The sequence below is a fragment of the Macrobrachium rosenbergii genome, chromosome 56, assembly GCF_040412425.1.
Source record: "Macrobrachium rosenbergii isolate ZJJX-2024 chromosome 56, ASM4041242v1, whole genome shotgun sequence".
NCBI classification, from domain to species: Eukaryota; Metazoa; Arthropoda; class Malacostraca; order Decapoda; family Palaemonidae; genus Macrobrachium; species Macrobrachium rosenbergii.
In genome coordinates this window covers 42,708,484-42,723,570 of record NC_089796.1, presented here as the reverse complement: position 1 = coordinate 42,723,570, position 15,087 = coordinate 42,708,484, and the positions used below count along the sequence as shown (strand labels likewise).

Genomic DNA, 15,087 nt, shown 5'->3' with positions numbered 1-15,087 from the left:
CCCCCCTTTTTTTGTCACCTATTCTTGGCCCCCTTTGCCTCTCACTAGACACATTACATTTTATCTGCACCTCCCCATCGGTTAGGTTTATTTTGATAGGCATATCATATTAAGGAGCATTTAGGGTGCTTTAGAAGAGCTTTTAGGTTAGCATAAAAGGAAATAATACCTGTTCATTTTTTGTATTTGTTGAGGGTTTTAGTTTATTTTTATTACATCGTTATATGGAAATGCATCTTTTCTTCCAAAGTTGTCGGAAGACTTAACGCTTCAGTCAAAAACAATTGTGTCTTTTGTCACCTAAGTTATTCGAGTAAGATCTAGACACCTGTCGACGAGTACATTAGCCATTAAAGTTCATTTCACAGTTTGGAGAGACAGAATTTTGTAAATGATAGTTATATAGTAATTAAGCTTCTGGATGTCACATTGTACACGTTTGAATAGATACAGCTGTTTGAGATGCTCATTTTCCTTGAAAGACAAGGATATGTATGTTATATACAAATTATATTTTCGTAATTATTTCCATTTTAACATGGAGTGGTTTGGTTTCAACATGCGGAAATTAAATCGCAGTTGCCTCAAAAATCATAATTTTCGAAGATTGGTAAATATTTGATGTAACATCATAGGATATTATTAGTAGGCAATTAAAGTCTTTGACATTTTTATATATATATATTATTTATATATATATATATATATATATATATTTATATATATATATATATATATATATATATATATATATATATATATATATATATATATATATATATATATATATATATATATATATACACACATATATATATACACAGTATATATCATTACAATGCAGTATTTAATTTCCAGTTTTTCATAGTTTTATGTTTGGAACTTTGTGAAGTATTCTGGTGATTTGATAAGGTTATAAATTTAATTTTTTTGTGATTGACAGATGGTCCCAGATTTTCTTTGCTTAACGGTGCCTTCGCTATGGTATCTTAATGAGTGAAATGAATCTTTCTAATCATCTGGTAAGTGCTGTCAGCTCACATACTGAGGGACGGCGTTCGAACCCTTACCGGAGGGACCATGATATGGGGACGTTTCCATTAAACCCGGTATACCTTTGTCGACCTAAAGGGTGTGAGAGAGAGAGAGAGAGAGAGAGAGAGAGAGAGAGAGAGAGAGAGAGAGAGAACATGTGAGTGATCATTGCTGTTAGATTATAGAACAGGAAGGCCTCGACGAGGTAATCCTCAGCCCTGTGAGGTGAAACCGTTCATAAGTCTTTATATATGATTTTCTCTTGTGCATCTTACTTTTAACGTAAGCAATTCATCCACTGTTCTTGTGCAGTTTAGATGGTTTAGCTCGAGTGGTTTCGAATGTCGGTAAGAATGGGAATGTCCGAAGATTTGATTCTGAATCAGATTGTGCGTCAGTCACGTTATACCCTTTCCATAAGGACGATAAGCAGGCTTAGTCTTTGTGGCTTCCTTTTTTTATGTTACGGAAATGAGATAACCGTGCAGCTTTAAAATCATATTTCTTTGTCTTTTACATGCCCGCAGTGGTTGTCTGCAAATGAACTCCTTATTGCCTTCGACATTTCTTATCTTATAGCTCTTATTAATGAGGGAAGAATGGTATCGTTTGATATATTGTGTTCGGTTTGGCAACCTTTGTGCCGGAGTCAGTTTACCTGTGGTAAGGACGCACCACCGTGGACTCCCGTACGCGGAACAATCACACTCGCTCTCTTAGTTTCACTTGTGTTTCGCTCGTGTTTTGTCGCTTTTCCTTCAGTATTTTCTGCATTTAAGCATTCAGTTTCAGATTCTGATCGTGTTCTCACTTAGAAGTAACAGCCAACTTTGTCTCTTGTTCCCTTGTGAGGTTTACAGGGGGTTTCCCCATGGGACGAAGCTTTCTGGGAACAGACGTTGGCTAAACAAACAAAGAATTAAGAGTTTGATCCATTGGTAAGGATTTCTTCAGGAGTTGACCGCAAAGCAGTCGACACTTGTGTGACTAGTGTCAGTCTACAAGAGGCTTTGAAATGACGAACATCGATGCTCAGTGTCCATTTTAGATGTGTGTTTATTTTTTGTCTAATAATAAGTGGTACTCCACCTCTCTGATTTCGCTTGCGAGTCTGAAAAGTTAGCTCAAGCAAAGGATACCTTCGGTGGGGAAGGCTGCTGTGGTGGTGGAGGGGAAAGGGGGGTTTTTGTGGAGTGGGTGTAAGGTATCCCAAGTGTAGATTGGGAACGGTGTAGAAAATACCCCGAGGCTACTGCAAGGATATTGGGGCACCATGCCTAGGCTCGGATTTCTTGGTATCTTCAATGGGGGTAAGAGGAGCAGTGGGCCCGAAGGCGACTCCAGTATCAATGTGGGGAGTGTTGGAAACGGCCGTGGTGTGCAGGATTCGTCCCTAGAGTTGTCTGGAAAGGCAGTTGGTGTTTCATTGAGGAGGTCGGGCCATTGGTCACCGCCACAACCTCGTCCTTTATCTCCGCTGGAAAGGTCAAGCAGTCTGGAAAGGCCCAGGTCATTGACTGCCAGTGGGTCATGGGATGAGGCCGAACCCCCAAGCCCTGTGTTGACGCTCCCCCTGTTTTCCGCCCCCCATTCCAGGGCCATCAGTGACACAGAGTACGAGAACGAGTCCCTTTATCCGCTACGTAGGCGGAGACGTAATTCAAGAGCTGTGCTTAGAAATGCCGTTGGGAAGATATTCGACGAGAGGAGATTTTCGAAAGAAATGACCCCTCCCCCTCAATCTCCGTCGCGCCATTTTAATCAGAGACGACGGCGCGAAACGTGGCAGATTAATAACAAAGTGTTTGATACCGATGATGATTCAAGTGATTTTGGTAGTTACATTCCGACGAGACGATACTTAATGGACCGAAAACGCCACCGGGACCCAATTTCCGCGCCTACCGACGGCGACACAGATGCGGAGAGCAGCATGGCCACTGACAGCGTTCCTCCTTCTCCTACGCCACGTACAAGTTTTGCACGAAGGGCCTCGGATCTTTTCATGAAATCTTTCCGGGCAGTGTCGTCCACCGTACGACTAAGTAAAAAATTCGTTCCAACTTACTACCTAGATGGGAGGGAGGGTCTCCCGCAGCCTGATCTTATCCTTAACAGATTAGGTCATTCTTTGGACTCCAAGTTAGAGTCCAGACGCCCAACCACCCCTCCCAGATCTATGTGTGTCGTGTGGGACCTATTGCCAGAGGAAATCGAGCCAGCAGAAGAAAATTGCACCACCAATAATAACAGCAATGACGGGGACAGTGTTAGTGTTGCTTCCGATGCATGTGAATTGACAGATGCTCCCAGTAATGTGAAAGACGAGTGCCCTTCCCCTTGGCAACGTGGTTTTAATTCCGAAGAACACATCTACGAAGACTTGGATCCCAAGGAAACGAGTAGCCCCTGTCCCGATGTGAGTAAAGATTATTGTGTGCCAGGCGACGGTGGGTTCATTGCGCAGCAAGAGCTACAGCACAAGAGGATGTCCAGGTGGAATAACCGCGCTGCTCAAACTTCAACTTTGTTAACACTACCGGAGGATAATAGTGTCTTTGATGGCGAAGGACCTTTATCACCTCCTCGTCATCCATCACCGTATCCTCGTAGGTGTCGTGGCTTCCGGTCACTACCTTGCTCCCCTTTGCCCTTTACCCCAGGTGTGCCTTCGCCGACACTGAGATCTCCCGTGAAACACCAGCAGCTAGGGGAAAACAGCAGCAACGGTAGTGTCATCAATAATATTGCACGCCGACGCAGAGGAGCCAAGGTGTCTCCTTTAACGATTCCTCTTCCTCAGGATGACACAAGTTCTCAGGATGAAGCAAAAGAAGGGCTAAGGGAAAATTGCCTCTTTGCTCCTCCCTCTCCTATATATGCGCAGCCTTTCACATCCTCTCCACACCTGCCCTTGACACCTTCCTACAGCAGCACGATGTTCAAGGATATCTATTCCTTGACCCCCACATGCCAGAGCCCTACTGAAACTCCCCCGACTCATAGACCAGCTGATGACTCATCGTTTTCCCCTTACGCTCAGAATGTATTTTTTGGTCAGGATTTTCAGGTGCAAGACAGCTATGCCGTTCCAGATCCGCCCCCCGCTCAAAGAAATGACCGGAACAGAGATTCTGCTTATTTTTCTACTGATGAGAGTACCGAGCAAGTGCTGACGACAGAACACAACCACCATTATCACCTGCCTTATCACCAGCAGAGTCAACAGCTGCCGTATCATCTGTCAATGGAGGTCCCTCCCAAGATTCCATCCCCTTCATGTTCAACTGCTTTGTTGAGACAGGCTATTGAACAGTCCTTAGCCGACAACTTACATAGGATACCGGAATTAGTTGCTTCCGAAGTTAGTCGGCAAGTCCGTCAGTGCTTACAAAACAGCAGTTCGAAAATAGCTGCTGAAGTTCAAAAGATCAGCGGGGTTGTTTCGGCAGACTCTTCTCCCATGAATAGCCAGATGTACGGATTTTCAGACACGCATTGCGACAGGGCAAATGTCAGCGACGAAAAAATACACTTTATGGGTCCCAAGAGACCCTCCACTCTTGACTTGAACTTTCGACGAAAGAAACACGTCTACAGTTACAGCTGTCAGGACCTTTTGGACGATTTTATTTTCCCTAGTCCTCCCCCGGGCTATAATATGAATCGCCGCCAGTCGAGAGTACCAGGGGCGTTGTCTTTCGCCAACTTGGCGGGCGACGAGTTCCCGTCGTCGTCATTCAAAGAAAGCTATGACTACACGACCTCTGTGCCCGCGCACTTGCAGCACCTCCACGACAGGTCTTTCGACCTACACCAAACACTCCCGGAAGTAGAGGTAGAGGGTAACATCATGGAGCTACCGGACAAGCACCACTTGCCCATTCGGGAGGCCCTAACGCCGCTGTGTATGGAACTGAGTAGAAATCTGCAATTAAAAGAAGATTTCGAGCAGGTTGGAGGCGCTGGATACAAGCAGAAGAACTTGGTACTAAAGCTGAAAGTTAGTATGGATCAGTTTGATGGGAACCAGAGCGATACCTCGATGGAATGGGATTATTTTGACCAGCGGGATAATGATGGTTAGTATCTGGTTGATATATATATATATATATATATATATATATATATATATATATATATATATATATATATATATATTATATAAACACATATGTGTATGTATGTAGAGAGAGAGAGAGCGAGAGCGATTAATCAAATGTTTTTAAAAGCGGAAATTAAGAGGTTAAAACTTGAGAGAGGTATATATTAAATTTGAGATGGTAAATCAAAAAGTTGCTTTAATCACTGAGAAAAAATAGGATGATTTTAGGACTTTTTCGTGGGTGGTGGAGGTGGCGGTAAAATCGTTGTGGAGGGGTATTGGTAGGGTCCAAATGGCTCCAGGGTGTCGGCGGGCAACTTTCCAGCGTACCATCGTACTTGCAAGTGTCTCTTCCTCTTCCTCGTCCTCCAGCTCCTTGCCTTGTTCACTGAAGGAATTCCCATCTGCGAGTGATGGAGTGAACTTGAAATCGAAAGCTTCCGAGGCTTTTTTTTATCTCTCTCTCTCTCTCTCTCTCTCTTTCCCTCTCTTTCTCTGTCTCATTTATCGAGAATTTTTATTCAGATTCATGTACTACTAATGGAGAGGTAACAAAGAAAGGAATATTGTTAATAAATCTTGTTGCAGTATACTATGTTAATCATTTTGATTGGATCATATACCTTCTATGAAATATTTAAGTGTACCTGGTTTAATTTACAATAAGAATAACCCTATATGCATGCATTTATCAATGCCTATATAAGCCTCTGCTACAGAATATGTCCGTGATAGTAAAATATATAAACCGACTTAAGCACGTAACATACAAAGAAACCTGAACAGAATCGTTTACATATATGTATATACAGTATACACACACAAATATATATATATATATATATATATGTGTGTGTGTGTGTGTGTGTATGTGTGTATGAGCATAAGAGACCATTAGCCTGCAAAGCTAGGTTCCGTAGAAAGCAGTTCCTGTATTTAAAAAAAAAAAAGCACTTGTGTAATAATATATAATTATAATAATATATATATATATATATATATATATATATATATATATATATATAATATATATGTGTGTGTGTATACATATACATAAATACATATATATGCATTTTTGTGTGTATATATATACACAGTTATATATATATATATATATATATATATATATATATATATATATATATATATATATATATATATATATATATATATATCATTTTGTATATATATATGTATATTATATAAAATGCATATATGTACTGTATATATTTTTCGTAATTATTTTTTTATATCGAATGTGTTATACCTTGGGAATAACTTATGACCAGTGGTAATTTTAAAATGATAAGTGCTTCTGCTCCATCCAAGATTCAGACCTCGGCCATTGGTTTAGAGGTAGCGATAAACAGTATATATAGACGTCATAGCTTCATGGTTTTTTAGCTTTAGGATATACTCTTTACTAAGGCTTGAATCCGTACTGATCTTCATTTCGGATTCAAGGCATTGTCATGATAAGCGTATCCGTAAGGTGGGAAAAAAAATGTTGCGAGTTTATTGTGTCTATTACAAGTACTTATATATCTAGCAAAAGTGGACTGTAAATTCAGTATGTTTTGTGTCCTTGTGTTTTATTATGAAAACTGTTTAGATGAATGTGAGCGCGCGCGCACGTGTGATAATAGATGGACTGCCTTGGTGTACGCATATGAAGGCAGCCTGAGCTCCACTTCTAGCTACTTGGAACAGTTCCGCGTAGCTGGTTTACCTCAGAATCAGTCGTGCTTTTATCTGTCGTATTTTTTTTATATGTCTTCTCCGAAACTGTCGCATTGGAGAGGCGCACAAAATATACTTAAATGACATACCATATTGACCCTTAAAAATTTTAAACTTTCCTACCTAAATGCTTGGGAAATATTGCTTAGGCAAAGTGAGGAATTCTTGCCGTATTGTATTTAAATTTATAGTAAAATATCCGTAGAGTTTATAGTTTCTGGGAGGGGTTTGTCGCTGTATTAAAAATTCTCATTTTTATGTAGAAAATCCTAATGGATCATCGCGTTGTGGTCTCTCTCTCTCTCTCTCTCTCTCTCTCTCTCTCTCTCTCTCTCTCTCTCTCTCTCTCTCTCTCTCTCTCTCTCACACACAGCGATGAATGGCGTGCGCAAGAGATGATGTGAAGGTACCTTCCTTCTTTCCTTATTTTTCCATATGTTGATTATATACAGGTTACTTCTGCCATTTCCCCTCTCCCTTGCAGTAACCTAATTCCATCTCTTTCCGTCCTTTTTCTCGTCCCCTTTAGTAGGAGAAAGTTTTGGCCATTTCAGCGAAGCGTATTTCCTTTTTTACCCGAATGATTTGTTTGTGGTTTTAGTTACATAGCAATACTATTTAGTGAGTCTTTGATAGTGGGTCTCTCACTGAAATAGGCCTTTATTTTTGCTCTAGAAGAACTGCATGTAAAATTAAGTATTTCTTTCCCCTCGGTTTAAAATGACATTGACAGGATGATATTTATTGTATTTCACTTTCAAATTTGAAGTTCTTTTAATTATTAAGAAGTGTGCTGCAGTTTTGTTACAGTATATTTCGTAAGTAGTGTTAATACAGTTTTCACAATTTTTTTTCAGGTAAGTGTTTAGAGGATTTGAACAGATGGCGAAAGTTGGTAAGTAGACAGTTAATGGTGTTGACTACTTTTGGAATAGTGGAAGTCTTTTGTTTTCTCAATTCAACGTGCGTTCCTAGCCGCTTCAGAAGTACTTGGTTTCAGTCTCAAGGCGCTGATGTATCAGACAGTATGAATTTCTATTATTTATTTTTAAACGCCAATACTCGCGCACATGCGGATGTGTGCCTTTGTTAATTAAGATATAAACCATCGATGGATGTCCATGATTATCAAGGCTTTTTATGTGTGTTTGCGCAAGTTCTGTCCGAAAGAAAAGGCGTAGGAATTTCATGATTGCAAAGGTTTGCAAGGACCTTGCCAAATTCGCAGGGTTTTGCCCTTGGTTTACTACATTTGAGAGATTTATTTCCCTAAAGACAAACCTTACGAAGATGTTAACACTTAAGCATATTTTGGGTTAACCTCACGGGAATTCGAAATTATCCAGCACTAATTTCATAAAAAAACACACACTATATATATATATATATACATATATATATATATATAATATATATATATATATATATATATATATATATATATATATATATATATATATATATATATATATATATATATATGTATATAAATAAAATTATATGTGTATTTACGTATGTGTGTATGTATGTATGTGTATGTACTGTATATACGTATATACGTGCATGACATTTATATTAATATCGAAGTAGATATAACTAAAATTTTTGTCGTATTTATGATTGAGATTGTCATTCATAAATCATAATAAGACATTATTATCTGTTCGTACCATCATCTGTACACGAGCTTTTGTTGTGAGTCAGTTATCTGTTGTCGAGCTTTGAGAGAAATTTCATGGTGGAAAATGTTCGCATTGTGCATTTCGTACTCCGGTGAACTTCCACTCTACAGTACGTGGTGTTGGTTATTTGTGGTGTTTCTTGTAATAGTTTGAGTCTCTTTAATGTTTCCCTTTAAACAACAGCAGTTTAGCGTTAATCAAAACATTACTAAAGCCTAGAGCCTTTTGTCATTTTGGAGTTTTACTTGGCGCCTTCGGAGTCGTAGGTTTGAGCCAGGGAAGAGGATGTGCTCATTACCATAAATATTCGTGACGGTTACCTATCACTGACGCGCCCTTTGAGCCCAAAAGGCCTGGCCTTATGACCTGAGACGTCTCGCAAACGTCTCCACACAAACAGGCTTTTTCTTTTTACTATACTCCGGAAGGCATGGAAACAGCAGAAATTCTGTAAGCGGGGAAGAAAACTTTCAAGTCCTAAGTCCACGCTCTCTTGTCCTTTGATATTGTAGGTGTGAAAACCTTGGCCAATTCAAAAAGACAGTCAATTATGTGTAAACGTTTGCAACATTTTTCAAAGTAGAACTTGCCTTGTGGTTGCAGCTGCTGCTTATCATATTTTCATGCCCGATAACAGATTTTGGAGATCATCGGAAAATCATTAGGTGACGAGGGAAGAATTATGGATGTTAACTGTATCTGGATGGCGTCCAGCCTGTTCCTTAAGGTTGCATGCGCATTCTGGCTGACTGAGAATTTTTTTATGCGTATTTAGGCGATATGTGTTCTTATAGTTTATGAGCTTAAAAGTAAAATTTTCTTGTTAGGTATAATGAGAGAGGTGAAAATTTAGGTTTAGTTTTTCCTTCCTCTCTCTCTCTCTCTCTCTCTCTCTCTCTCTCTCTCTCTCTCTCTGTAGAAAATTCATTCCGTAAGAGACTGAGACTTATGTAGTTTTTATAGGTACGAACGAAATCGTGTTTAAAAATGTGAATATCTCTTAGATGTTACGACCAACAAAACAAATGGGCTAGTTGATATTTTGAATTCACTTTTAATGAAATTCTATATGTTACAAATATTTTTTTAAATCCGGGGTCAGAATCATAAATTGAAACCTGTTTAAAAATCCATACTCTACATCGTGTAATTGCCTAAGCTCAGTTGGTATTCTAGCAGTGTTCATATCAGAGGGAATTTTTTCTCTAATGGCATAAATTTCTGTCATGCTCGGACCCTTTTTATTCTTTAGGTAGTTATCCACCACACGTTATCGTGGCTCTCTCTCTCTCTCCTCTTAACACGTCTTTGCTCACTTCATCTTCCTCTTTCTGTTCCCCTCGGGCAAGAAGAGCGTATCCAACTTCCTTATAAGTTTGCTTCATCAGCATTTCGCCCCGTCATGATGCCAAGTAAACGCCTCCAGTAAATTGGTGTGCAAATTGTCGAGCGATTTACCACCTGATGGTCGAGCTCACTCTGGCCTCTCCGCAACTGCACGCTCAGTTTCTCGTTGTCTCCTCATTCGATCATTTTCCCAGTACACTCCTCGTTCATCGCATTCGTAAGCCTTTCCATAGGCTCCATCTTGCCTTCTAAATGGACGTGGCGCGATGGCAGCTGTTAAATGAAATGTCATTCAAATGGGGAAACCTTCGAGGAAAGGGAGATAGAATTACGTTGGAGAACTGTTTCGAGGCATCGGTGTGATTTTGCCTTTTTAGTTTTGGGCGCCTCTGGGCGTTAGAAGTTAGCTCATTTAGCTGCTATTCAACTCTGATCGGTTACATCGACAGTCTAACCTTTCTGGTACAGTATCACAGTAAAATGTTCCAGTACAGTATAACAGTTTTCTCGAGTAAGGAGAAGGCTACGTGCTTATTGGGATGATGCACCATTATATTATGATGATTATCATAACCAATGTAATTCAAAGTTAACGCCATTGCTTATCACACCTCGAGTCCTCATCGACTGCTAAAGAAAAAGATAAAGGTAAACCGTTCACTTCTTTGTTTTTTACGCATATACTGGCGTGACAGGAGCAAAGGTCGTCGACTCGAGAATCTGTTATGACGTGCGTCTTTAAATGCCAGCCACCCCTTCCCGAAAAAATAGTCACATCGTAATTCCAAAGGTAACATGCTCTTATCCTTCACCTAATTTAAAATAGCATTTGTCCTTTCCCTAGCATGGCAAAAGTAGCGAAAATGGCATTTGCGGTTAATTGAACTTATTGAGTATCGGGATAGTGGTGCTTGTTCCATGTGGCCAAATGGACGCATATTCTCGGCAATTATGTATTTCGGATAACAGTATTTGCTCTCTACACCTGAAAGTGGATAACCTTGTTAAAAATGGCAGGTGGTGGCGGTGGTAGACATGACTCTGTTATCTGTTGAAAATGATCAAATCAATAGGACTTGAGGTGGACGTTTCTATAATTGAAAGGATGACCAATTTGACTTTTAGGAAAGATGTGCGTGTAACTACTGACAAGTGGTGCGGGTTGTTGGGAAGATTTCCGGTTTGTTGCTGAAGGCAACGAAACTCCTTTTGAGACACAATTTTGTACGAGTTATTTAATCGTGAAAAATGTCCGTTATCTATTTCTATATTTCATGAGGTTTCAATAGTTAAAATGTTTTATATGTCATTTTTTATTTCTATTTGTGCCCTTCCTTCATTCCAGGGGTATTTTGAAGAAGACACTGGTTTCTTGATTGGGTACATATTTTTAGTATACTGCCGGGTATCTTCTATGTGTAATGGTTGTCTTACAATGGATTCTTTAAACAAAAAGCTCTCTCTCTAAGTTTAGTGCACGTTCTTTGCTTTCTAATGTCTAAAGAATCGTTGCCGTATCTTGTAGATGACTTGTGGAGAAATATATTTGACGAGCAGCTGTCGTGGCTGCTGGCACTTAATGTTGTCACTTATGTTATGTTTTGGCGTCTTTTTGCATAATGTGCATATTGCAGCGTTAAAGTCTGCCGATTTTGAATCATAGTGATGATTTGTGACTGGTTGAGGTCGACCTTTACCTTCAGGTGTTTGTCCTAGATACGTTGAGGAGGTGGAGTAGCGAAGGAGTAGAACATCGCTGCCTACGCTGCCAAACCTGTTTCTCCCTCCCCCACCCCATCCCCCCTCTCTCTCTCTCTCTCTCTCTCTCTCTCTCTCTCTCTCTCTCTCATGTTTGGAATCTTAGATTTATATCAGTTTTATTTTATTTCCATTTCAGGTGGAAACCTCTCTCTCTCTCTCTCTCTCTCTCTCTCTCTCTCTCTCTCTCTCTCTCACACACACACACACACACACACACACACACACACACACACACACACACACACACACACACACACACACACGCCTAAATGCTGTATGAATCTTATATGCAATGAATTGGAGTAGTTTCGAGTGCTTGTCTCCTGATCGTTAAGTTTTAATTGATTAACTTGACTCGTAAGACTGGAATTCCTTATTTTGATTGTCAAAGGTTACTTCCTTTTATGGAAGTCATCAAAGCTCCTGCAATTTCTTTGAATTCCTTGTCTTTCTCTCTTGCGCTCCCGCTGATGGCGTGCGGCAACCTAACAAGATCAGAAAATGAGGTTGGCATCAGGTATTGTTGTTCTGTTAATTATTATTTCAGTGTTGAATGGTCTCTGTAAACTCAGAATTACCTCCCAAGAGGATCCTGAACTTTAAATGGGGCCTTCATTCCTGTTCTAGAGTTACACCTCCTTAGAGGATTAGGAATTCGGAATCGGCTCTTCTTTGCGGTTCTGGATTTTTCTTTACGGTTCTAGATTGAAAGGGTACTTTGTTAAGACTCCTGGGTGGGTTATTACATTCCCTTTGCTTTTATCTAAAGGTATTATTAGATAAAATATTTTACTTAGGATATTATTTGCCCCTTTTTCGAAATGCCCAGAGCGAAAATTTTATTAATGACCTGTAGGTATATTTTTCTGCATACTCTCTTTTTTTTTCTTTATACATGTATACCGATAGCGTGATTGAAAAGCTTTCTTTGTGGTTCAGTGGGCATGTTTGCACACACACACACACACACACACACAGACGGGGTGAAGAAAAATGGAGTGGGTGTAGACGATTGGTCTGGTATTGTAGAAAATATTTACATTGCTTGAGACTCCGAGAGAGAAAGAACTTTCATTATATTATAGATACATTCCGTAGTTTCGTTTTGGACGAGGTTATGAAGTTGACCTAACGACAAGTACCTTCTCTCGCGGTGATGCTGTTTAAATGATTTGTGTCGTAACGGTGTTTGCTTATTAGTCCGCCGATCCTAAATCGCCGAAGTTCTTAGCTTACTCTTTAAAGGTACTATCTCGTAGGTTTTTCAGACTTTTTGATGGTTTTATATTATTATTATTATTATTATTATTATTATTATTATTATTATTATTATTATTATTATGGAAATGTAGGTGATGAAGATGATGTTGGCATGTGATCTTGTGTGTGCTCTGCAGTTCACTGTAAGGAAAAGAGGTGTTTCTGCTGCTGGTGTTGGCGCTGAGTATAAGAGAAATGCTGAGAGAGAGAGAGAGAGAGAGAGAGAGAGAGAGAAGAGAGCGAGTGAGGGCAGCGCGCTCTCAGCTTTAGTCTGGCCTCGCCCGTTGGTCCATCAGCCGCTGGTGCTGCTGTGCCACAGTTCTTGATTCTTCCGCCAGTGACTAAAAACGCAAACAGCGAGTCAGCTGTGTCTCGAAAAACATCAGCACTGCTGCTGTTCCTCTCCTTTCAGGAGGAGCCCTAACCGAGAGGCAGCAGCACCAGCAGCAGCATCCCAGGACGTGATGACACTTCCTCCTGCATGAGAGGAAATAGCGGATTTCGATAAAGCGTTTACGAACGTCGAGTCTGAACTTGTTCGAAATTGTGATCCGAACTGTGTACTCTCAACTACGACGTCATTCTGAGTAGGATGATGTGTTAGTGTCTTTGTTCGTTCTTGCGGTGTAATGTGAAACTTTCTTTGTGCGGGCGCGCGAGCTCGTTTTGTTGTGGTTTATACAAGCAAGAGTTGCTTGCTTGGCAGTGGAAGTTTTTCCGAGTGTCGTCATCAAATGTAAACAATAAACAATTGGAACTTTTTCCATAATGAAAGTGGTTTCAACTTTTTTGGTTACATTTGTAGAGTGCTCTAAGCACGCTGTCGGTTTTCGAACGTTTTGGGGTTTAACGTGATGACCAATCCTCTTTAAGGATAGTGTTACTGTGATAGCTATGTATACATAAACAGTATGTATATATATATATATATATATATATATATATATATATATATATATATATATATATATATATATATATATATATATATATATACTGTAGTGTGTGTGCCTAAGAAAGAGGTTCTTACGTGAAAGTGAAATTCCCAAATCTTCGACTAAAAATTGTTGGACGGACTTGCACCACATTACTCATACGTGTGAGATATTGTTGAGTAATTTAGTTTGTGAAATTGTTGTTGTTTTCGCTGAAAGAATCTGATCAAGATACTGTACTTTGTGTTGCGGTGTGAGTCCGTAAGGGATCGACATCAATTTGACTACCCTTCCTTCCTTCCTCCACCCCCTCCCTCTCCCCCTCCCCCACCCCTACCCCTTTCCACCCAACTCCCATCGGCGAGATTTGCATTAAATCTGAAGGGCGACATAATTCGAAAGAAAATCGTGGCCATAAGTAAGTGTCTTTAACATGTGCGGGTGGAGACATATGTCTCGCTGTATTTTAAAATTAAAAATGGGAAGACGATGCCTCGCATATTTGCCTGCCGTGCTGCGTTTGCGGCTTGCAAGATCCACTTGAAGTCATTAATTAGTTTGGTGTCTTGTCAAGTAATATCAGCTTATTAAGAAATTAATATCTAAAGCAAAAGTTTCATTTCGTAAACAGAAAAATATTGTGCTTTTTCATAGTTGTACATATTCTTGCATCCATGCACACATGCATACAGTATATTCATAGTTTGGTTTGATGCCCAGTGTCAGTCGGAATATTTTAGACTAAGAAATTTGATGCTTCAGTAAGTATGCTAGTCGTATGTATGTCCATGTATCGTTTATGTAAGATTGAAGCAGGCAACAGTAATTACAGGTGGGAAAATCTTTTTTTTTATATTTCCGAATGACCTCGTGCCTACGTACTTTCCGGCGCTCATCCAACTTACGTATATTTCATTAATAAACTCCAGCAGTTAACACCAGAGGCGTTTTCGCTTCGTGTGTGTGTGTGTGTGTGTGTGTGTGTGTGTGTGTGTGTGTGTGTGTGTGTGTGTTGGAAGCGTTAGCAGGTGGTTTGGTGTCAGAGGAACTTGGCTCACATCGCCTTCACTAGGAGCTGCAGTTTATACCCTACTAAAGTCACCTTCTGTACCTGAGTGGTGCCTCGTTTGCTTCCTCATGCTTGCCTTTTTGGTAGGCGTTCTCTCTCTCTCTCTCTCTCTCTCTCTCTCTCTCTCTCTCTCTCTCTCTCTCTCTCTCTCTC

General features: G+C 40.0%; 1 protein-coding gene across 48 annotated transcripts in view; it reads left to right on the top strand.

Annotated features, from left to right (window-relative positions):
* Positions 1 to 15,087, top strand: part of LOC136836475 (ensconsin-like) — a 652,260-nt gene that overhangs the window by 298,579 nt on the left and 338,594 nt on the right. For 12 of the 48 annotated variants that reach the window (XM_067100759.1, XM_067100755.1, XM_067100754.1 and 9 more), the window contains exon 1: positions 1,395 to 5,117. The exons of 30 other annotated variants lie outside the window; for them this stretch is intronic. In XM_067100759.1, the coding sequence (XP_066956860.1) occupies positions 2,309 to 5,117 (2,809 nt within the window). In that variant the 5' untranslated portion in view covers positions 1,395 to 2,308. Of the gene's footprint in view, positions 1 to 1,394; positions 5,118 to 13,198; positions 13,530 to 15,087 lie in introns of those variants that run through there. 6 more of the 48 variants (XM_067100797.1, XM_067100776.1, XM_067100800.1 and 3 more) reach the window with 4 other exon arrangements.